Consider the following 24,489-nt stretch of genomic DNA (forward strand, 5'->3'; position numbering starts at 1 on the left):
TATAATTTTGTGTCCTATTATCATGTTTGATATTGGAATTGTCATGTTAAATATCTTACATGTGGCATCAGAGCCTAAAAAGCATGATTTAGGATCAAAATTTTATGATTAGTAGAGATTAGGGTTTTGTAACCCGAAATTGGTTGCTGTAATTTCATGTTGAAATTTTTGAAGAAACGGACTGGGACCTTAAGGCTTTTATTCCTCTCGTTGAGACCTTCGATTTGATAGGTGGCTCATTTTCTAACTCCAAATATTGAGAGAGTAATTGCATTTTGAAGTTTTAGGATTTATATGAACAAAACCCATTTGAACTCTTCCTTAAATCTTGATTTGTGATAAAAATCGATTGAAATTTTGTTATGGATTTTGTTATGATGTTGTTGATGACTGAAATATTGGATCAATTGCAAGATATTGCTCAAGGAAGGGCTAAATTTTCAGTTGCTTTCAAGAAATACATTGAAGTTTATTTCTAGGATTTTTGGCCAAAATATTAGGATGAAATTCTATCATTTTTTTAACAACATTGGTTGTGGAATTTTGTTGTGCATGATTCTAATGTGTGGTTGATCGAAAAGTTGTCATCTTACCGGAAATTACACTTTTACGGCGAAAAAAAATAATAATTTCAGGTTCATGTATTGGTCATTAAAATAATTGTTTTAAATCTGATTTAATGTTGGTATAATATGCAAAAACGTTTTTAGACTTTATTCCATTGTAACTGATATTTCATTTTTTTTAATTTGATTTAATGTTGGTATAATATGCAAAAACGTTTTTAGACTTTATTCCATTGTAATTGCTATTTATTATATCAGTTACAAGCTTTAAAGTTGGTGTTTATGTTCATTATTAATGAACCCATTGATTGAAACATTTCAGATTCAAAATACATTCCCTTTACTTTAATTTTTGTAATAAATGTGTTTAAAGTGTATTTTAGTGATTTGACTTGACCAATATTGATAAAATTGAAAGAACTTGAATTTGGGTCAAAGAAAAACTATTTTTCGGGTTTTGACCCTGGTGGAGGTAGAAGAAGGGTTCATCCCCATTCTTCTTAGAAAATCCCACTCTCGCCCAAAGGAGAGTGAGATACAAGCTCCATTTTCCTAAGGTCATTTCAGGCTGAATTTTGGTGTGCAGAATCGTCCAAATTTTCTGGATTTTTTCATAATTGTTTGAGCTCGGGAAGTATTTATTTCGAATTTATTACTTCTGAAATTTTGGAAAATCACAGAAACTAAATTTGGCAATAGAATTTGTTGAAAATTTACTGGAAATTTATATGAGTCATTATAAATATATGGGAGGCTTCACACGCCTAAAACGACTCTGAATAATTATTCTCTAATTTTAGGATATGTTAAGGTTCGTTTATGTTGAAATTAGAAAAAAACTATTTCATAATTAAATTGTTGTTAGAATTGCGACTTGGTGTGGTACATTTGAGATGTAAACATGAAAGGCAATAATTTTCTAAATAATATTATTTAATTAATTTATGAAGTTATCTACCCAAAGGGGGTAATTTTATGAGTTAATTAATTCATCATGGAGTAATTTTGGCTGAGATTCGATTAAAGAAAGTTTTCCACCCAAAGGGGATTATTTTGTTTATATCATTATGTCTCGTGGGAGGTGTGTGACTTAGAAAAGTTTATTTACCCAAAGGAGATAAATTTTTCGAAGGTTACTGTATCTCAATTTTCTTATATAAATCTCCATGAAAGGGTGCGCGATCAGTTGTGTCTTTGTTTTCTCTACCCAAAGGGGAGTTAATAATTATACAACTACTTGCACATATTTTGGTGAAAATATATTGCCTTAATTAGTCAAGTTGCATTTATTTCAGTCTCCTTTACAAAGAACAATAATGTTGCTGAATACAAAAAGTGGAAACGTGATGTGGACTTTGCTTTTGAACTGGTTGAGATGGATATGATTATTATAAAAGATGCATCGACGAAACCCACTGAGGAAAGTAATGACGAAGAGAAAAATGAATATGCTAAATGGGAAAGATTGAACAGATTGTGCTTCAAGGCCTTAAAGAGGTCCATTGCTGAGCATTTACTGGGGTCTCTGCGAGAAACAGATAGCTCCAAGGAATTTTTTGAGGTTGTGGGTGAGCGTTTTCAGGTTTCTGATAATGCTGAAGCCTCAAGATTGATGGGTGAGCTAAGGAAGTTAAAGTATGATGAAACAGTGGGAGTCCGTCAGTTTATTTTGAGAATGGTCTCTATGCAGAATTAGTTGAAGAACTTAGATGTGACTCTTCCTGATAGTTTCATTGTTCATGAAGCTCTTTTACAGCCTCCATCACAATTTAGTCAGATGAGGACAGCTTATAGTACAAACAGCCAGCCATGGACTATTTATGAGCTCATTACTAAATGTGATGCCGAGGAAGCAAAAGTGAAAAGAGAAAAAGTGGCATCTACTAATGAAAAGGTAGAATCTGCTAACATGGTTTCTCAGGCAAAATCTTCTGGCAATAAGTTCAAAGGAAAGAAAAAGTGGCAAGGTCCTAAAAGGACTCAGGCTTTCAAAGGAAATGGTAAAAGTGGAAAACCTAGCAACAATGGCAATCAAAAAGGTGTTGATGGGAAATGTCATTTTTGTGACAAGATGGGTCACAAGATAGCAAACTGTTTCAAGTTTAAGGCTTAAAAAGAGAAGCAAAAGGCTGATCAAAGTGAGTTTGCTTATGTTTGTTTGGAAGCTAATTTAGCTGATGCACCAAAAGTTTCTTGGTGGTTAGATAGTGGTGCTACTATTCATATCAGCACTGTTTTGCAGGGGGTAAGAGATCAGAGGAAGCCAAGTCTAAAGGAAGCAAAAGTTAGAGTTGGAGGAGGCACTTTTCTTGACGTCGTCGCTGTTGGGACGTTTTGTTTGGAGCTAGATAGTGAATTTCAGCTTGTTTTGAATAATGTGTTTTATGTTCTAAATTTTGGAAGAAACATAGTTTCTATTCAGTTGTTGGACAAGGCTGGTTATGTTATGACTTTTGGTAATAATAAAGTTGAAATATTCTATGACTCCAAATGTGTTGGTATTTGTCCTTTAGTTGATGATTTATATAAATTGCCTTTGACTTTCAACTCCTCATTTCATGTTGAGACCGGAAATTCTAAGCGGTCTTTAATTAAAGAGAAGTCTTGAATACTTTGGCATAAACGGTTGGGTCATATTTCTAAGGAACACATTGATAGATTGGTGAAAATCGATATTCTTCCACCTCTAAGTCATGATGACGCCGGGTTATGTGTAGATTGTGTTCGTGGTAAGTTGACTAAGACCAGGACAAAGGGTGCCACTCGAAGTCATGGTCTTTTAGAGATTGTTCATACGGATATCAGTGGGCCTTATTCTACTACTCTGTGTGGCAACATATACTTCATCACCTTTATTGATGACTATTCTCGCTATTTTTATCTTTATTTAATTAAGGAGAAGTCTGATTCTGTTTTGTTTTCAGGATTTTTCGGGCTGACGTTGAGAATCAATTGGGAAAAGTTATCAAAATTGTGAGATCTGACCGTGGAGGTGAATATTATGGGAGATATACTAAAACGTATCGACACTTGGGGTCTTTTGCTAAATATCTTCAAGAAAATGGAATAATTGGTCAAGTTACTATGCATGTAGATCCTGAGCAGAATGGTGTGGCTGAAAGACGTAATCGCACTTTGATGGACATGAAAAGAAGTATGATGAGTCGGACCAATATGCCCGAGTTTCTTTGGGGTGAAGCCATAAAAACTGTTGCTTATATTCTAAACCGGGTTCCAAGTAAGGCTGTTCCTAAAACACTATTTGAATTATGGACTGGTAGGAAACCAAGTCTGAATCACTTTTGGGTTTGGGGTTGTCCTGCAGAAGTTAAAATCTATGATCCGCTGCAGAAGAAGATTGATCCAAGGACTGTTCGTTGTTATTTCATGGGATATCCAGACCATTCGAAAGGCTATAGGTTCTAACGCCCCTCTCGGGGAACTAGAATTGTTGAATCTCGCACGACTAAGTTTCTGGAGTTAGACTTTGCTGAAGGAAGTAATTCTCGGTCTAATGAGCCAAGGGGGAGCAGTAGCAGTGCACATGATATTGCTCCTATGGCAGTAGAAAATGAGAATGTTCAAGCTGGTGAACCACTTTATGAAGTTTCAGGGATTCCACTCCGAAGATCACAAAGCGATAGGAGGTCCGCTATTTCCAGTGATTATCAAGTATATCTTGGTGAAGCTGATTATGATATTGGTCAAATTGAGGATCCCGTGACTTTTAAACAAGCTGTTAACAGTCATGAATCAGATAAATGGCTAGATGCCATGAATGATGAAATGAAATCCATGTATGATAATGGTGTTTGGGAAATAGTTGAGTTTCCAAGGTAACAAACCCATCAGTTGTAAATGGGTTTATAAAACCAAGAAAGACAGTCGCGAAAATATTGAAAGATTTAAAGCCCGTTTGGTAGCAAAGGGCTTTACTCAGAAAGAAGGCATTGATTACAATGAGACTTTTTCACCTGTGTCTACTAAAGATGCTTTCAGAATTATCATGGCACTGGTTGCTCATTTTGACCTCGATCTCCACCAGATGGATGTCAAGACAGCTTTTCTCAATGGAAATTTGTCTGAGGAGATTTACATGAAACAGCTTGAAGGTTTCGTTAAAAGTGGAAAGGAGCATCTAGTGTGCAAATTGAAGAAGTCTATTTATGGCTTGAAGCAAACTTCTCGTCAGTAGTATCTTAAGTTTGATAGTGTTGTGTCATCGTTTGGTTTCGTGGAAAATAAATTTGATGAATGCGTTTATCTGAAAATCAGTGGGAGCATATTCATTTTTCTTGTACTCTACGTGGATGACATTCTGCTCACTAGTAGTGATCATGGATTGCTATATGAAACCAAATAATTTGTATCAAGCAACTTTGAGATAAAAGATCTTGGGGAAGCTTCTTTTGTACTCGGCATAGAGATTCATCATGATAGATCTCGCAACATTCTTAGGTTGTCTCAGAAGTCCTATATTGATCGGATTCTTTCTAGATTTAATATGCAATCTTGCAAGGCTGGAGATGTACCAGTAGCCAAAGGAGACAAATTAAGCAAGACGCATACTTATCTGATCCTGGTCATGACCATTGGGTTGCAGCCAAGAAGGTCATGAGATATCTTCAGAAGAATAAAGACCATATGTTGATATATCGAAAGGTTGACAGTCTTGAAGTTGTTGGTTATTCAGACGCTGATTTTGACAGGTGCACAGATGACTATAAATCCACTTCTAGTTACGTTTTCACACTTGCTAGTGGTGCCATATCTTGGAAAAGCGTTAAGCAGACATTGGTCACATCTTCTACTATGTATATTGAGTTCGTAGCTTGCTATAGTGCGTCTACGCAAGCTGTTTGGCTTCAAAATTTTATTGGAGAACTCAGAGTTGTTAACTCGATTCAGAGACCCATTGTGATGTATTGTGACAATAGTACAACTGTATTCTTTTCCAAAAATAATAAGCTGAGTAGTGGCACAAAACACATACAGATTAAGTTCTTGACAGTCAGGGATTTGGTAAGACAAGGAGACATTGTTATACAGAATATTAGGACAGCCACAGTGCTAGCTGATCCACTAACTAAGGGTCTCAGGCCCATTGACTTTAATCGTAATATAGGTGTTTTAGAGTCTTTTGATTCTTTGAGTTAGTGGGAGTATGTAATATTCTGTTATCGTGAACTTTTATTATATGAAATAAAATGCGCATTACTTTCATATATTGTGTTATTATTAGCATCATTATTGGTTAGTCATATCATGGTATCTTGAGGTGGAATTTGGTTCACCCAAGAGGTAATTCAGATGTGCAATGATTTGCAACGTTAGTTGCTCTATATTTTGGATGCATTTCGGTAATACGGTATCTTGAGATGAAATTTGGTTCGTCCAAGAGGGCATCCATTTCTAGTATATGATGCAATTCGGTAATACGGTATCTTGAGGTGAAATTGGTTCGCCCAAGAGGTGCATCATTCATATGCCTTTATGACATATGGAGGACCGATAAGGTAATAGTGCTTGAGTACATATATATCACACGTGACACTATTCCTTACTACACTGCTAGACCATGATCTTGTTGGCTTAATTGAAAGTATTGTGATTACGGAAGGTCTCGTGTTCCAAAGAATACAAAGACCGCCATAGTCCGGTATTTAAGATTGAGACTGCAAAGGTCAATTAAAGTTTATGGACTGTTTTCTAAAATGTGGCCACAAATATTTTCTTTCATCAACCCGGAAAAATCTATTTTCAAGAGAGTCAGTTTTTTTTTTTTTTTTTTTAAAATAAAGTATTTTATGCTAATGTAGCCCAAGTGGGAGAATGTTAGGAAAATGAGCTTACATTATTTAAAATATTTTCTTTATATTTTAACTATTCCGAGTTGTATGGTAGTCCATAAACGTGCGCCCAATTAGAGTGTGTTAATTGGTATAGGGTCGTGCACTTTATGTGTTGGTGGGTCTAGTAAGGTGGTGAGTGTAGGCTTAATCCAATGAGGCCCATAATGGGTGGGCCCATTAGGATTTCAATATTACAGCTAGGTCCCCTCCTCTAACCCTATATAAGGCACCTCTTGGCTCTTCTGTGTTATCACTTTAGAGAGATAATAAAATAGGTGTAAGGTTGTTGTTCCATTGACGCCGCCTTAACGAGAAGGGTAATAGGGAGGAAGACCTAGTCCGTTCTGCTATCAATTATGGCTCAAACAGGTACGTTGTTCTATCCTACTAGTCTCTTATAATTTTGTGTCCTATTGTCATGTTTGATCTTGGAATTTTCATATTAAATATCTTACAATTTTAAGTTGTATTTTCTCTTATAGACATAAAACCCCATAAATATCCAAATTGCATGTCCAAACATGGTTTCCAACCATGAGTGAAAACGCATGCCCAAACGCTGGTTTGGGGTCATGGTTTCAAACCATGGTTTGAAAACGCATGGCCAACCGCCTACTACCCATAGAAACAAAAAAAAATCACTTTTTTCGGAATTTTTGAAGTTGGAGTTGTGTTTGGCCATTGTTTTTGCAAATAATATTTGGTTGTTGAAATGCACTTTTTCTTAAAAAAATGAAATATGATTTGTACCCCTGACTTTTTAAAAACTAACAAAATCACCCAAAGCAATTAATAAACATAATCAGTGCGAGAAATATAGCAACTATACTCGAGATCGGCTTGTGGAGCGCTCAAGACTGATGGTTTCTTTCTATCAAAAGGTTGCAACTGGGAAGCTTATCGGTGTACACAGAAAATATGACATCTCTAAAAATGACTTTGTTGCAACATTCCCTCCTGCTTCTTTTCTTTTAAAGGCTTTTGGCACATGATGTTCAATTTTTGTTGGAGTGGAGAGCAACCGAGCAACATAAGTTGCCTCTGACCAGTGAAAAAAATTGTATGAATTTTTAGGATAAAATTGAGCAACATAAAAACTTTTGGGAGAAAATTAAAAACAGAAAAACAAAAGTAAAGGTCCAAAACAGAAAATGAAAAAAGTGAAAAAAATGAAAGCAAGGTTTTGGTTGTTTTCCAAATTCCAAATACTACTTTAAGTTGTATTTGAAATTTTTATGGCCAAACACTATAAAGTGAAAAAAGTGAAAAACAAAATTTCGGAAAAAATGAATAATTCTCATGGCCAAACGGGTCCTAAATATTTTACATTTAGAGATTAAATTGTTTTTCTAAAGATATTTATGGATGGAAGGCAGGTTTATATTTTCCCACTGAAAAATGTTCAATGGCTATTGCCCACTGAATATTGGTGGGAAAAACCTAAATAGTAGTGTTTTCACACGTAAAAAGTATGACGTTTCCCTGCGTTTCAATGGGAACTTGTTTCCCACCATGCGTTTTTCCAATGAGCTGGTTCAGTGAGAATGAAGTGGGAAAATCATGTTTTATAGCACAAATTTCCCACTGAATGTCGGTGGGAAAACCCTCTATATCTAGTAGTGTTATAAGCATTGCTTAATCTATTATTACCTAAAAACAATCAAGTTAATAATTGCAAATCAAGAAATAACCCTTCGTGTACGAATTATAGAAGATCTCCTTTAGGGTCAAACAATTTCATCAATTGAGTATGATTGCAAGTGTAATTGTATCTATTATACCAATAATATCAATGAACTCGATTACCACAATATTTCCTCGATTGCCTTTTTTTTTAAAGTAGCTTTTAGGTCTATTTATTAGTTCAAGAATCCTCTTATAATAAGAGTCTTATTGATTGAAATGAAAAAATTAGTAAATATGTTCTTCGGAATAAAAATTAGTTAAAGTTATGAACTTATAATTTGATGATCGAGTTGATTTTATGATTATAAGTTGGTTCGAAATGCTCCATTACCAAAAAAACGAATAATTTTTTTTTCCATCTACAGATTGGTTTAGCAACTTGAATGAGGACGCATCACAGGGGATGAATAGATGGTTTCTTTTGTTTGATTGAGGTAATATGGCATGTCCTTATTGGATATGTTTGACATCATGTACTATTTTTTACACGTATAATATTGTCTATATATATATTAGAAACTGTTTCTCTAACAACCGGATCCGTGGCGCAATGGTAGCGCGTCTGACTCCAGATCAGAAGGTTGCGTGTTCGATTCACGTCGGGTTCAATCAATCCCCCGATCCATATCCGGTCCTTTTATAATTTATTTGACAGCTTGATTATCCTGTTAACAAACACATTATACACAAAGTCGCCCTTGAGCTTGTAACTTAGCAAGGAACTTATCTCCCATGCACGTTTCAAGGTAGTAGAGAAGAGAAGCACTTCAATTCATTGTAAATCTATGATTGCCTTATTAATTTGGTTAAGGCAACCACGTAGTACCTCTCGTAGAGAGTGAGTGCACGTGCACTCGTTAACTTAGGAAAAAATTATGTATATATATCTGAAGTAGGATCATATATTTCGTTAGCCACCCTAAAACACAAAAGCTGATTTGGTGCACTGGTTCAATGCGCGTCTTAGTCCCTCTGCCTGTGTTCGAATCTTTGTTGTTGAATTCTACATCATTTTTCCGAAAAAATAAATGCATATAAAACACATAGGTAGCGAGTTTCGAACCGAGAATTATTTTTCTTGTTTAATTTATATTTATACAAGTACATTGGGTTTTATGTGTGCTTAACAACATTTCTTGACAAAGCAGTGTGGGTGTCGCGTGACACCGCTTCGCCTACCATGAATCCGCCTTTGGTGGTGCCCTGTCGCCTTCAAATCCTGAGTCCGGTCGAAATAACATAAGAGAACATTATAATATAAAAAAATAAGATAAAGGAAGCCAAAAAGCTGCTCAAGCTGCTCAAGCTTGCTAAACACTGGTTCAATGCGCGTCTTAGTCCCTCTGCCTGTGTTCGAATCTTTGTTGTTGAATTCTACATCATTTTTTCGAAAAAATAAATGCATATAAAACACATAGGTAGCGAGTTTCGAACCGAGAATTATTTTTCTTGTTTAATTTATATTTATACAAGTACATTGGGTTTATGTGTGCTTAACAACATTTCTTGACAAAGCAGTGTGGGTGTCGCGTGACACCGCTTCGCCTACCATGAATCCGCCTTTGGTGGTGCCCTGTCGCCTTCAAATCCTGAGTCCGGTCGAAATAACATAAGAGAACATTATAATATAAAAAAATAAGATAAAGGAAGCCAAAAAGCTGCTCAAGCTTGCTAAGCACACATCACACAGGCACTTCATGAAAGTGGGGACTATGAGAAGGCAGAGTGCAGAGAAAAGAAGTCCAGAAACTATACAAATGGTCGAACATCTCCAGCAATAAGAAAAAGAAAAGAAAATGAAGTTGTTCGGTTGGGACTGGAGAAAAGACATGAAATTAAAAAAAAGAAGACCGGATATGGATCGGGGGGATTGAACCCGACGTGAATCGAACACGCAACCTTCTGATCTGGAGTCAGACGCGCTACCATTGCGCCACGGATCCGGTTGTGTTGATTTGTGTATGAATTCTATATCTCCGGCAACTACATAAATAAAAGTCATTTAAAGTAATATCCTGATCTCTCCTTTTTTTTTTTTTTTTTTGGGTGCAAAAAACGTCACTTAGCATGTCCAAGTAATGCTTACTTTTCATTTCAATTTTTTTTGTGTTACTTTCCTTTTTTGTCCGTCTCAAAAAGAATATATTTTTTCTTAGTATTTGATAACTCTTTAATTCCAATTTTTCACATAATGTGTTTAAGAGCACAAGATTAAAGAGTGTTTTGTAGATTCTACATATTTTTAATTTAAAATCACAAGAGTTAAAAGTCATTTTTACTTTTTACACTCCGTGCCAAATTAAAACCAAACAAATAAATTGAATAAAAAAAAGTAGTATTTTTGATAATAGAAAAATTGGATAATGCCAGCTTAGTGGAATTAGCACTGTTGAAAATAATGTAGCAAGCAAGAGACATTCTCTTATTTTTATTCTTTGGTGCACATGTAAAAGGATAATCATGTAAAAGGATAATCATATAGACTAAGAGCCAGTTTGGATTGACTTATAAGTTGCTGAAAATAGCTTATAAGCTGTTTTCAGTTTTTTTGAGTGTTTGACTGGTCAGCTTATAAGCCATTTTGTGCTTAAAATAAGCCCAAAAAAATAATTGGGCCCGTTTGGCTTAACTTATCTAAAGCAGCTTATAAGTTGAAAACAGCTTATAAGCTATTTTTTTTTAAACCCATCCAAACAGGCTCTAAACTTCACTGGCGGTAATCCAGTTTTGTGTTCATTACGCAAAAGCCATTTTTCTTTCTTTTGTTACACTAAAATCATTTTACTTTGCTCCGGTAGTTGGTTATCATTCTATATCCCCATATAAATAAAACATGCATTATAAGTCATAAGTTAATCTATATACTATGTTCGATGAAATATGAAATAACTAATACATTAATAGCTCAACTTTGCATAACTAATTTATGTATTATTAATACTTACCTAACTCTAAATACCAAACCAAACGATCCCTAAGAGTGTTCCCCATGCAACTCGGACAACCGACAATTCTTCCATTGTTATTTGTTAGACAAAGAGGAATATAGCTTGGGTGGGGTTCTTATTAATTCAGACTTCACAATACCATTATTCATTAGTGATGGACTTACTAACCATATATAGGAGCTATCTAGGTTGGTAGCTATCCTTAATTGGTACAATATACATGACATTTCTCAATTCGCACTATGGAAATGAAGTCAACAACTTGTACACCAACACCATAGTATCTGTGGACACGCCAACACCATCTATTTGATCAACCAACAAATTAGCTAGACAAAAACTAGTGCACTAAAAGCTAGGCAAGAAGTGGGAGTGAAAAAAAAAAATGCGTAGGTTAATTTCTTTTTATGGTTTGTAAGAGGTGAGCAAATATATACACACTTGTGAAAGTCTTGTGTACCATCGAATAGAGGCTAAGAAAGAATACTACTCCTATCAACATTAAAGATCTTTCCGGCTATTTTTCTTATTTACATTTGGTTTCCACTTTCCACAGTGGGAATTCCATTAATCGTATATTCTCCGAACGGATTTATGATTTTTAAAGGAAAAAGGCTCAGATTTACCTTCTACTTTAAAAAATTGTTTATTTAATCCTTCTACTTTAAAAAATAGTTTACATTTAACTTCTGATGTAAACTATTTTTAAATTTGGTTTACATTTAAAAATAGTTTACATTTGGTTTCCACTTTCCATAGTGGAAACTGGAAAGTCCTTTAATCGTATATTCTCTAAATAGGTTTATGATTTTGAAAGGAAAAAGGGTTCAGATTTATCCTTCTACTTTCAAAAATAGTTTACATTTAACTTTTGATGTACTTTAATTTGCGAACAAAACCACCCCATGCAGTTAAGAAAGTTGTTAACAATATATCCCTATTGTAACGGAAGTTCACTTGTCTCGACCCCAGCTTTTAAAAATAACATGTCGGACTCCATATTTATATTTATTTTTCACATTTGTTAGAATTATAATAAATAACCCAACCCAATGACCCAATTTTTCATATTTATCAGAATAAATAACCCAACCCGTTGGAAATCCATTTTTTTTATGCAAGCCATGCAGATTGGTTCTGTTGTTCCGTGAAAGTTCTTACCAAACGTTTTTACCAAGTGCTGGGCATTGTCACTTACTCCGAAAATTCCTTCCAACATTTGAATTTATTCTTTTTGTTTTATCAATGCTTGGCATGATGCATGGTTTGAGGTAAACCCTTATGAAAAAGGATATGATGGTTAACCATTTTAAAGATTGTCAGAACCATTTACTATTTTGTGCCTTAAATATTGTTATATTAGTCAACTTATGTAAAGAAGAAGGCAAAAATATCCTTGTCTTTTAGCTTTCTCGACAAGCTTTTGTCCAATTTGTTTTTCCATTTAATTAAGAATCACAGTTATTAAGAGCTAACTACATATTTTATAGGCTAAAATAATATGGGATATAAAGGGAAAGTGTCTAGGAGGGATTTAACTTTGAGAAGAAGAATGGTGAAAAAGGGGCGTAGATTATTATTAATTGAAGCGTGAAGTTTGATGCCTATGTTTCTGGTATTGATGGTGGAGGAATTGGTAGCTTTAGGTGGTGATGGCCGAAGAAATGAAAGAGGAAGAGAAGGTATTGGAGGAGAGGGTAAAACAAGGTTAAAGCAGTATGCGATGTGATGTTCACCTCACCTAAATGTCAGGTGACATGCGATTTTAATAGCTCGGTCCTTTTCGGTGGATTTCTATTAAAAATAAGGGTATTTTTAATAATTTTTTATATAGCAGGAGTATTTTTGTTCGCAAAGTATAACGAAAGTAAATGTAAGCTATTTTAAAAGTAGAGGGACAAATCTGACCCTTTTCCCTGTTTTAAATGTACAAGTTGGCAAAGATCAAAGCATGAACAATAGTGGTAATGTTGGAAAAATTACTACAATATTAAAACTTAACAGAAATAAAACAATAAAAATAACTTATCAAAAGAAATACTTTGTCATGACGAGCCACTATCTTAATTAAAGTGATTTCAGTCCGATTAGTGATCGGTTGCTCTCCAAGATTTCACAACACTTCCAAATACGTATACTTTTGGCTAAAAATTTAAAATTGGCTAAAAATAGAATTGCCCAGAAAAGCAGAAAGAGAAGAACACTTTGAAAAAAAAAAAAAGCGAAAAATTAATTGTGATGGTTGCATAATTTCTTCTGACATGCATGTGTACATATTCGTGTAAGCATGTATTTGGACACTTTTTTAGTAGGCTCAAAGATGTTAAATTTTTTCCAAAACCAAATGGATTAGGTCTAACGTATATTCGGGGCACAGGGAGACAAATCGATCAGTTTTGCTTTCAAGCCTTTTTCTCACGTGTGAGAGATTACTTTCTTTTACTAGCTCTTTTCAAGCCCAATAAATGACAATTCAATATAAGGAGAAAAAGAGAATTCTTTCTTATCAACGAGGGAATTTTGTCTTTTACATAACAAAAGAAGAAAAAGGACCAATAACACATCTTTGACTTTGCATTATCAAGTACCATTGATAACAATTCCAACAAGTACTACATAGATTGAGGTGATCCATGATCTATGCAAATTCGACAAGTTCAACTGTATCCGTTGTTTTCCGTTTGAAATATCAATATGTATATATACATACAAAATTTAAAATGTATAATATATGAAGAGCACACTCATTCTCAACCCACTAATTGTAGATCCTGAATTATATTTACCTCTCCTGCTACAAGCCTATAACTATCCGGAATGATCATTTTGTAATGTCAAATTCACCTAAAAAGATTTTTACAAATCAAATTCACCCGTCTACTGATTTGAAAAATGAAAAGTTTATTGAACATAGAGATGTCAAAATTAAACGTTTAGTTCTGTCTCTTGATAGAAAATCTGGAAGGAAATAGCATTGGTACTTTCCCGGTTTATTTAAGGTGTTCAATGAACGATTAAGCAAATAGTGTAATAATTGGGTGTCATCAAGTTAATATTGGGACTAATTTTTCTTTCCTTTGCATCCGTGACCTAAAGATCACGGGTTTAAGCCGTGGAAGCAGTCACTAATGCTTGTATTAGAGTAAGGTGTCTATGTCGCATCTCTTAGGGTGTGGTCCTTCCCCGAACCCTACTACTGAGAGATACTTTATGTACCAAGCAACTCTTTTTTTTTTTCTTTTTTTTTTCACATCTGATTTCCGCGGTCCATAGTGGAACAGAAATGTGGAAGAAAACGTCTATCCCCCCACCTATAAATATAGAGGATTTCCTCACTACAATATCACAATAATTCACAACTCTTCTCATTTTTCTAAAGGCAAAAAAAAAAAAAAAATGGTCTTTCTCAAAAACAATTACACTTTTCTCTGCATGTTTTTGCTCTTGCCTACGCTATGCTACAGCAATAATTATGTTTCAAGGGCTGCCTATTACAGTACCCAAGATGGCATGGGGACACCAAGTATGCCCTTCTTTCACCTAAGCCTGGCAACTGGTTTGGACCGGCCAAAACCGGTAACCCGTTATTAAACTGGCCGGTTTCCGGTCTAAAAATCGGAACCGGTCATCGGTTCCGGTTAACCGATTCCAAACATGGAAACCGGAACCGGCCGGTCCAAACATTAAAAAAAAACCCTTTTTTTTTGTTTTTTGTATAAATATTATAGTATTTGTTAGTATATTGTAGGTATATTTATATATGTTATATAAGTTTATAAGTAAAGTTTATATATTTACTAACTAACAACATATATGTGTATATATATATATATATATATATATATTAATTTATATGCTTAAGTTATACTACATATACCTAAAATATACTAAGAATATACTTATAATATCAATATACTTAAGTTATAAAATAGAAATTTACAAACTTAGAAAAAACTTAACTTATAAATAACTTAACTAACAGAAAAAACTTAACTTATAAATAACTTAACTAACAGAAAAAACTTAACTTATATGTATTATAACTTATATAAATATATATGTTTAAGTTATATGTATACTATATATATACTTATATAACTTATATATATATGTTTAAGTTATATGTATACCGTGTATAGTTATAACTTATATATATATGTTTAATTTATATATATATATATATATATATATATATATATATATATATATATATATATATATATATATATATATATATATGTTTAAGTTATATTTATACTATATATACTTATATATGTTAAAGTTATATGCATTATATGTTTAATTTTTTTTGACCGGTTAACCGGTCCGGTTCCGGTTTACCGGTTAATCGGTCCCAAAAATGCAAAACCGGACAGGTAATAATTCACCGGTTTACCGGTTAATCGGTCCCAAAAATGCAAAACTGGACAGGTAATAATTCACCGGTTAACCGTGACCGGTAAACCGGTTCCGATTTAACCGGTCCAGTTACCGGTTTGAACCGGTTAAACCAAACTGGTTGCCAGGCTAACTTTCACCTACGTATCAAAAGCAATATTCAAGTTCTATTTAAATTCGTCATAGTTCTATTTAAATTCGTCATTTCATGTATCGCAATCGCCTTAATTATGTTACTACGTTGATGGTGATAGTTGGCTTCAAGCAACTTAAAAATAACTTTTATCTTATGCTTCATGTATGTTAAATTAACCTTTTGTGGGTATATATAGTTTTTAGTTGACACCATGTCAAGACTTTATTTCTAAAAAATATCAAATTAATGTCACTTTGTTGACAAACATTGATTAATTTGATCACTTTCGCAATCGACTTAATGTCACATAAAAAGAGATGAAAAGGTAACTAAAATTTAAGAGGTCCGTAACATATATGGTACTAGTTCATAGCAGCATCACCCACATCTAAATATAATCTTATAACACACACAAAAATTATCAACTAAACTTGCTCATGCACCGTCTAAACTAAACATTTAATTATTGCACATTTTAATCAGGGGGAGCGTGTGGCTATGGAGACTATGGCAAAGATGCCAATAATGGGGAAGTTTGCGCAGCCTCCGAGCGGCTTTACAAATATGGAGCTGGCTGTGGAGCTTGTTACCAGGTAATATATTCCTTTATTCTTCTTTTATGAGTTTAACTTCAATATGTTGACCGTGCGAAAAAAAAGTTTATACATTTTCAGGTCACTTAAAAGATACCTATAACTAATTATCCATACCGAAGTTATATATTATAAACATGAAAAAATAAGATAGGTTATTGTTTGAGTCAAAATTCGTATTTTTCTCAAATAGTTGAATTTGTTCTAAGGTTAACTATAGTTGGTAGTAATTTGATATAGATGAAAGAATTAAGACAAGCAATTTATTAGTTATTGATAAAGAATAAGTAAATAAAGAGAAAAGAGTAAACTTATTACAATTTTGATGAACAACAGTAGCGGAGTTCTTGATCCTCAAGAATGAATGCAAGCTTGATGATCAAAGAATAAAGGTGAAAATAAGCAAGAAATAATAATGATAGTTTATTTTCTTAGTCAGACTTGAATGCCTTCCTCTACAAATGAAAATCCTATTTATAGGTATATGGTCCTATCTGGTGCTCTTCCCGTTGTGTGTTTGTAACGACAATCATTAATTGCTAAATTGATGATTGTCATTTAATTTCCTTGATTCTGGTCGTTAGTAACAGTTTTGTCGTTACTGCATTAATTCCATTTAATGCGTAGCAAAAGAGGGTTTTGTAGTTTCCGTTGATGTTCTCTCCGTTGACCCAGTCTGTTGCCTCTCCGTAAATGCCATGCTCAGCATTACCATATGATATTTACACGTCATTGAATAAACTGACACGTGTCGACTACAAGTTAGTCCACGTGTCAGGTACATTTTTTACCCATACAGTTATAACAGGTAAAAATTCACTGATAGTATAAAAATATTTTATGTAGTTAGTTAGTAGCATTGATTAATTAACAAGGAAATTACAGGTAAAGTGCAGGGACAAGAATTTGTGCAGTGAGGAGGGAACAAAGATAATGGTGACTGACCATGGAGGAGGGCATAGAACAGACTTCATTCTCAGCAAAGCAGCCTATGCTAATCTTGCTAAGCAACCTAATATGGCTAAACAATTGTTTGCTAAAGGAGTGGTTGAAATAGAATATGGTAGAGTTTCTTGCAAAATTGGAGGAAATCTCATGCTTAAAATCAATAAACATAGCAAGTACCGTCACTATCTCGCTATAGTAGTTATGAACCAAGGTGGTGCCACTGACATTCTTGATGTTGAAGTTTACGAGGTTCGTCTCATTTTACCATAGCAAGAACATCATTTTTGCGCTTCATTCACTGTTGCGGAGTCATAATTTTCAGTTCATTGTCTGTTATATATATTTCGCTTCAATTTACGTGACACTTATTCCTTTTTAGTCAGTTTAATAAAGAATGACATCTTTTTATATTTATTAGTAATAATTTAACTTTTGACATATTTTTATATTTATTAGTAATAATTTAACTTTAAACAGCTCATTTTACTCTTAATGAGATTATTTATAGCTGCACAGATATCTATGACTTATTTTAAACCACAAGTTTTAGAAGTTTTTCTTTATTTCTTAAACTATGTCCTAGTTTAACAAGCTTATAAGCAGGAGTGGAGCTAGAGTACATGTTAGGGTTTAGCCGAATTCAGTGATTTTAATTCAAAGCCTATATTTATCTTAAGAAATTGAACATGCATAACTCAATAGCATAAAAGGAATAGGAATCTCAAACTCATAATCTTCAAATATATCTTTTCCACACAAAATAAAGAGCAATTATTATACATGTTGATGCAGGAGGAAACAAAACAATGGTTATCAATGAGGAGGGCTTATGGAGCTGTGTTCGACCTGACAAGCCCACCAAGTGGTGATCTTAACGTGAGATTCCTCACAAGTGATGGTAATGAAATCAAATGGGTGCAGTCTAACAAGGCTGTAATCCCTGCTGAATGGAAAGCTGGGATTACTATTGAGACAGACATTCAGCTCTCTTAGACCAAAAAATATATAGAAGTATGATATAACATATATTTGTATCTAATGACTTATTAGTGCTACTTGGTGATGTCTCGGCAATCAGTTTACCGAATAAATTTTAGATTAGTCGCATATTAGGAATATAATCACCCACAGTGTGCACAAGATGCTTAAATTGTTGCTACTTCGTTCTCTAATATATAACATAATGTTGTTTGGTTTAACGATCTTATTGAGTTATCATGGCTTATGTTTTTGTAATTCGTTCTCTAATAGAAGTTAAACATAATTAGTAATATGCAAAATGTGAGTAATCAAATGTGCTTTTATCACCTGTAGCCCAAGGATTTGAAACATCACATCTCTGTTCTTTCCACTACTGAAGTGGTTGTTATATTCACAAAAGAAACAACAGATTTTAAATACGTACATTTATTAGATAGCTACATCCTATTGGGACATATACTATTAGCCAGGTGTTTGGATATAGTATTTATTATAGAACAATTATTTATTCAATTTTTAATAAAGAGTTAAATAGATCATGTACTAGTATGTGTGTTTTTTTACTTATATAGTAGATGATTTAGTGTATAGAGTTTAGCTTATACACGGAAGATTAAATCATCGGTTCTTATAAGTATAAAGTTTATGTTCACAATCTAAGATGGAAATTGGACAAAATCATCTGTATGATTGTAGGACAAGATTAAATATCATTATGGGAACGGTATAGTTCCGTGTTCTTGTACTAATACATTTTGTATGTATTGAACGGACCAAGTAGAGATAAATGTTTTTGTACTGAATATATAAAACAAATTCTCTAGTTCATTAAATGTACTTATACTCTTAATCTTGATATAATTATTACGATCAATGTGATTTGTCATTATTTTGATTTATTAAAAGGTACGACTCAATTGCGGGTCTATGTATTCTTGGTAAATTGGATAATGGCATAATACATTTGTGAAATAATAATTAGTTGATAGAATTCATGTCTCCACTTTGAGCTTGATGATACTCCTTTATGAATACTTATAAGTCTCATGTGAAAACCCTGCAGGTGCATTTTGTATCCGTCACATGATATAAGTTAAGCAGAAATATAAAGGATTTGATTAGTCAATGGATTAAATTCTCAGTAATTTAATTTAATTGATTGATATTTGTAATCTTAACATGGGGAGTTAAATAAGATTTAATGAAAGATTTCGAAATTAAACTGAGGAGTGCAATTACAGTTTTTTAGTGGAATAAATTGTAATTTATTGTGGTAGGATTAATTCATTCATATTCCGAATTAATACCACAATTGGAAGCCTCGTTATTAAATCTGTGGTCCCTGCTATGCCTAATTATTCTTGGACTTGGAAAATAATATTCTTGAAAGAGCCGTTTGGACATGGTTTCAAATCATGTTTGGACATGTAATTTGGATATTTTAAGTTGTATTTTCTCTTACAGACATAAAAACTCCACAAGTTGCGAAAACTATCAAAACATTCCCAATTCTTATACAATCTTACCAAATGAGCAAGTCGTAGTTCATAACAAAATTAATACGCTACTAGAAGACCTTTCGAAAAAATACACATCAATTGATCAAATTTTAGTTAAATAAAAATGAAAATTTAACATGAATAGTAATGTAACTACTCTTTAATATAATCCTCCCACATGGTACGATCAAACTCTTCACGCCGAGCATGCATATTTAAATAATTGTTAAAAATATTTACCCAGTTATGAGCCTTTTTTTACAAAATATAAACTTATGGGTTAAGTTTTATATTTAAAATTTTTGAAATCATGGTTTGAAACTCCAAATTATGCCTTTTCGGATGACTTGTGGTTTCAAATCATGATTTGAAACCATGAGATGAAATGCATGTCCAACGCTGGTTTCATCTCATGGTTTCAAACTGCATGTCCAAGCGCCTAGTTGGAGAAAAGCAAGCCCACACGTTTTGGATTAGGATTTGTCCCCTGAAACGTGGTTATATATAATGTGCTTTTCAACCCTAACAGGTAGACTCTTTCTTCAGAGGCGGATCCAGGATTTGAACTCTATGGGTTCAAACTTAAGATTTTTACCATTGAACCCATTATATTTTTAAAGTTAGGGGTTTATATATATTATTTATTATAATTTTAATAGATTTTTACACATAAATTTATGCTCAGTGTCGAAAGTTAGGGGTTCAATTAAACCCCTGCATACTACGCTACATACGCCCCTGTCTTTCCTGAGCATGATAAATATCCTGTTTTAATTCTTGACCCGTGGCCCACCACAAAAGAAAATGTTTTTGGCATAGCTTGTGGTTTTTGTCCATTATGACTTTTGTCTTGGCGTCTAACAGTAAGCAAATTTGTTTGCCAAGTTAATTTCAAGTTTTAACCTACGGTGGATGCAACTCTTGAACTGTGGCCTTATGCTATTATTGTCTTGTTTGCTTAAGTGGATGGCTGTATAATTAGGTGGGCATACTTTCCTCTTGCGTGGGTATAATCTTCCTCCTTATAAATGTGGATAATGATGTATAAAAATTAAGAATTTTATGATTAATAAATAATAATTATTACAGTGGATTATTTATGTGAAATCATTGGAAAATTCTTAAAGCTCTATACATGTGAGATTATATTAATACATGGACTGAGAATTTTGATTAATAAATAGGATCCATTACAGTGGTCAATCTATTAGAGTCATTGAAATGTATGTATAAATTGTCCTTCATACGTGTACACTAGCAATGGAATTTTATCTAATGAAGAGATTTTTCTTTAGAAACTAGTAATGCTTAATTAATTCATGAGAAGAGATATCGAGATTTTTGCCCGAAAGGGAGAAATATAATATCTTGAGTTCTTGAGTGTATTAATCAAGAGGACAATTTGTTATAAGTAAGTGTGGTGTGTCGTACCCAAAGGAAGGACATTCCACATGACTTGTGCTCATGGATAGTTAAAGAAAGAGAATAAAAATATAAATCAGATGATTTAATCCTTAACTCTGCCTATAAAACAATTACTTTTCAAATTTGGTCATTGTTTGATGGTCATGAACTTCACTATCTTTGATTGACCTGAAATTTGATGGATCCATCGGAAACGACCTAGTAAGCAATATATAGTCACTGCTGCATTGCAGTGAGCGATGTCATTTTTTCGGCATTTCGAGGTCGTTTAGATGAGTTTTAGATAGTTTGTCGGATTGAAACTTCATTTAAGTATGAAAATGTTATTCTTTATAGCGGTTTTATTTATGTTGAGTCTGGAACATAATTACACATGATGATTTAACATGAATTGATATATGATAAGGATATAGATCAGATTATGCTTTACCCTCCCTAGACCTCACATTGTGGGATTTCACTGGGTATGTTGTTGTTGTTGTTGTTGTTGTTGTTGCTGCTGCGTGAATCAATTATTTTCCTAATTTGATCATAGATTTAGAGATCCGGAATATTACGAACTCTGATTGATTTGAAATTCAGTAGATTCACCGAAAACGACCTATTAAGAAATACTACTGCTATGTAATGATTCATATCATTTTTTCAGCGATTTGCGGTTGTTTATTTGGTGTTTTGGGCATTTTTTCTTTTTCTGAAAATGAATTTTAGAAAAAATAACTCGCCTATGATCTAGTAATGATAGAGATTATTTTTTTTTATTTTTTTTATTTCTATGATTTTCATGACTAAATACTAGTGAAATGATAAATTTATGTGTTGACTTTAGGTCTTCCTCCATATCGGATAAGTTTATTATGGGTTTTCACTAGGTATAATCACTAGTTATTTAGTAACTGATATTTACTCTCAATCTGAGTTATATGTTGGATCAATGGAACTAGGGATAATGATATTCACTTGGCTTAAATTAAGAGTATACTCTCCATCTGAGCTAGCTCTGGTTTTAAATTTATTGGAGTGAATACCTGGCATAGCATATATATATATATATATATATATATATATATATATATATATATATATATATATATATATATATATATATTTCATGAACTGTTCTTTTATATTGAAATTTGTTGTTCAAGATGCTTGGATATCTATGTGATGTATTTTGAATTTTATATGCAATGATTACATAAACATGCTAATTTCCATAAAACAACACTGATATTATGTAAATATATTTTGCAATTTTGTTCGTTGTTCTTGATTCATGTATATTCGTACGCTATATATATTTTTTAAGTCCTACTTTGGTTGGAAAAAAAAAAGGAAACATTTTTATCCAAATTGTTCATGGTTTCGGAATTCTGTTTTTGGATGAACTCCGATTGACCTGAAATTTGGTATGTTCATCGGAAACGACCCACTGAGCAATACTCACGAGAAAAGCTCGTGACCTAGGCCCTTTTGTGGCCATTAGGGGTCATTTAGATGGATTTTTGGGCGTTTTTCTATTTTCTGGAAATTGTTTGTCAAATAAAATTTTATTTCTTCAAACAGTAGTGGTAAGGTTCATTCTCTATGGTCTCCATTGTATATAACAGTGATATAATGAGTTCTCTATGGTCTCTATTGTATATAACAGTGACATAATGAGTTTGTATGTTCATTATGGTTAATTACTATGCTTCAGTCCCTAGTTAATTGATAGCTTATCTCGACTCTCCAACTGAGTTATACGTTGGTTCAATGGAACTAGGGTTTATTAAAAGTGATAGTTACCTAACTTAAATTAGCAGTTTACTCTCCATCTATGTTGGTTCTGTTTTAATTTATGGGGTGAATTATCTGGTATGACTCATATAGTTTGCATGAATAGTTAAGTTTCCCTATCAAATCTAGCTATTCAATATGCATGGTTGTATGTGTGATGTGTGTTTGTAATTTTATTATTCTTACTACATAACTAATGATCTATTTAATGATTATATCTCAAATTCTCAATAGACTTTATCCATCCCACTTACTACTAGTCAGGAACTTCGTCTGATAGAGATAAGACATTAATTTAAAGAATGCATTTTATGTAACTTCAAAGTTGGTCAAAGGATGTACTTTTGAGGGTCATTGAAAGTGGAGGCACTACCAACTTGTGAGTCATATTTAGAAGGAAAATGACTACAGGACCTTTTCCCTTAAAAGGAAATAAAGTTAATGATAAGTTAAGCTAATCCATTCTGATTTGTGTGGTATAATGAACTTCAAGGCAAGAGGTGATTATGAGTATTCTGTGACATTCATAGAAGATTATTCATGATATGAATATATTTACTTGATGATCTATAGGTCCGAATGCTTTGAAAATTTCAAGGTATTTAAGGCGAAAATGAAAAGCGTCGGGGAAATATATTAAGTCACTGCGATTTGATCGTAGTGGCGAGTACCTCTTGCAGAGTTCATTAGTTACTTATTAGATAAATGAATTGCATTTCAATTGTCTACACCAAGTATTCTACAATAGATGGTTGTGGAAGAGAAAATAAATATGACTCTTTTGAAGGTGGTAAGATTAATGATATAGACTCAGGAATATGAACGAAACGAGGTTTATTAACTGTCCTAAAAGAAAATAAGGTAATTATTAATACAAATGCCAGATTTTTAGAAAAGGACTATTTAATAAACCAAGTTCCTAGAAGTAAACTAGTTCTATAGGAACTAAGCAAAGAAATAGCAAATGAGCCATCTAAAAATTCAGAAGTTCAAGAACATCTAACCGACAAATCAGGGTTGACATTCCATTGCATTTAAGTAGTGGGAGAAACGTTAATAGGTGTAAGGAAATTCACTACCTTTAACTAGTGGCAGTGATGCTGAGCAAATAACATTATATGAAGTCGTTAATATTTCAATACCGAAAGACAATGAAGATAATATTAATACTCATGAATATGATAGTGTGATTATAATTGTAGTAGTACTTAGTCATAGTGGGAGAACAATAATAAAGATCGGTTCGGTGTATACCTTTGGGATAGTTTCATGATAGGATCCTGAAAAGAAATACACTTTTGGGAGAGTTTCATAATAGGATCCCTGAAGATCTTAGTATAAAACCGGTCAGTTACGATGAAGCACTACTAGATGAAGTTGCATCACAAAACAACTTCGCAAGTTTTTTTGCAAAGAGCTTATTGGCTAAGACTCTTGGTAGTTGTGCAAAAGGAATACATGTGAAAGTTGTAAATGCATGGTTAAAAGTCTAAGTAGGAGATTGTTGGGGTATATATCATTAACCATGCGTTTAGATATGGCATATTCTAACAATTGTCATGGTTGAAAGTCTAAGTGGGAGATTGTTGGGATATATACTATTAATTATGTGTTTGGATATAATATTTATTATAGAACAATTATTTATTCAATTTTTAATAAAGAGTTAAATAGATCA

At 33.2% G+C, this 24,489-nt stretch overlaps 1 protein-coding gene and 2 non-coding genes across 3 annotated transcripts; 2 read left to right on the forward strand and 1 right to left on the reverse strand.

Annotated features, from left to right (window-relative positions):
* Positions 1–8,640: 8,640 nt before the first annotated feature.
* TRNAW-CCA (transfer RNA tryptophan (anticodon CCA)) lies at positions 8,641–8,712 on the forward strand. The gene has a single exon. It is a non-coding gene; the product is annotated as a tRNA-Trp (tRNA).
* A 1,263-nt stretch (positions 8,713–9,975) lies between these two features.
* On the reverse strand, positions 9,976–10,047 carry TRNAW-CCA (transfer RNA tryptophan (anticodon CCA)). The gene has a single exon. It is a non-coding gene; the product is annotated as a tRNA-Trp (tRNA).
* Positions 10,048–14,403: 4,356 nt separating this feature from the next.
* LOC132609899 (expansin-like B1) lies at positions 14,404–18,357 on the forward strand. The gene is made up of 4 exons (XM_060324135.1): positions 14,404–14,575; positions 16,070–16,179; positions 17,065–17,376; positions 17,920–18,357. Exons 1-4 carry the CDS (start codon positions 14,449–14,451, stop codon positions 18,118–18,120), a joined length of 750 nt encoding a protein of 249 aa, XP_060180118.1. The 5' UTR covers positions 14,404–14,448; the 3' UTR covers positions 18,121–18,357.
* Positions 18,358–24,489: the final 6,132 nt, after the last annotated feature.

This window comes from Lycium barbarum, chromosome 1 (genome assembly GCF_019175385.1).
Source record: "Lycium barbarum isolate Lr01 chromosome 1, ASM1917538v2, whole genome shotgun sequence".
Classification (NCBI taxonomy): domain Eukaryota; kingdom Viridiplantae; phylum Streptophyta; class Magnoliopsida; order Solanales; family Solanaceae; genus Lycium; species Lycium barbarum.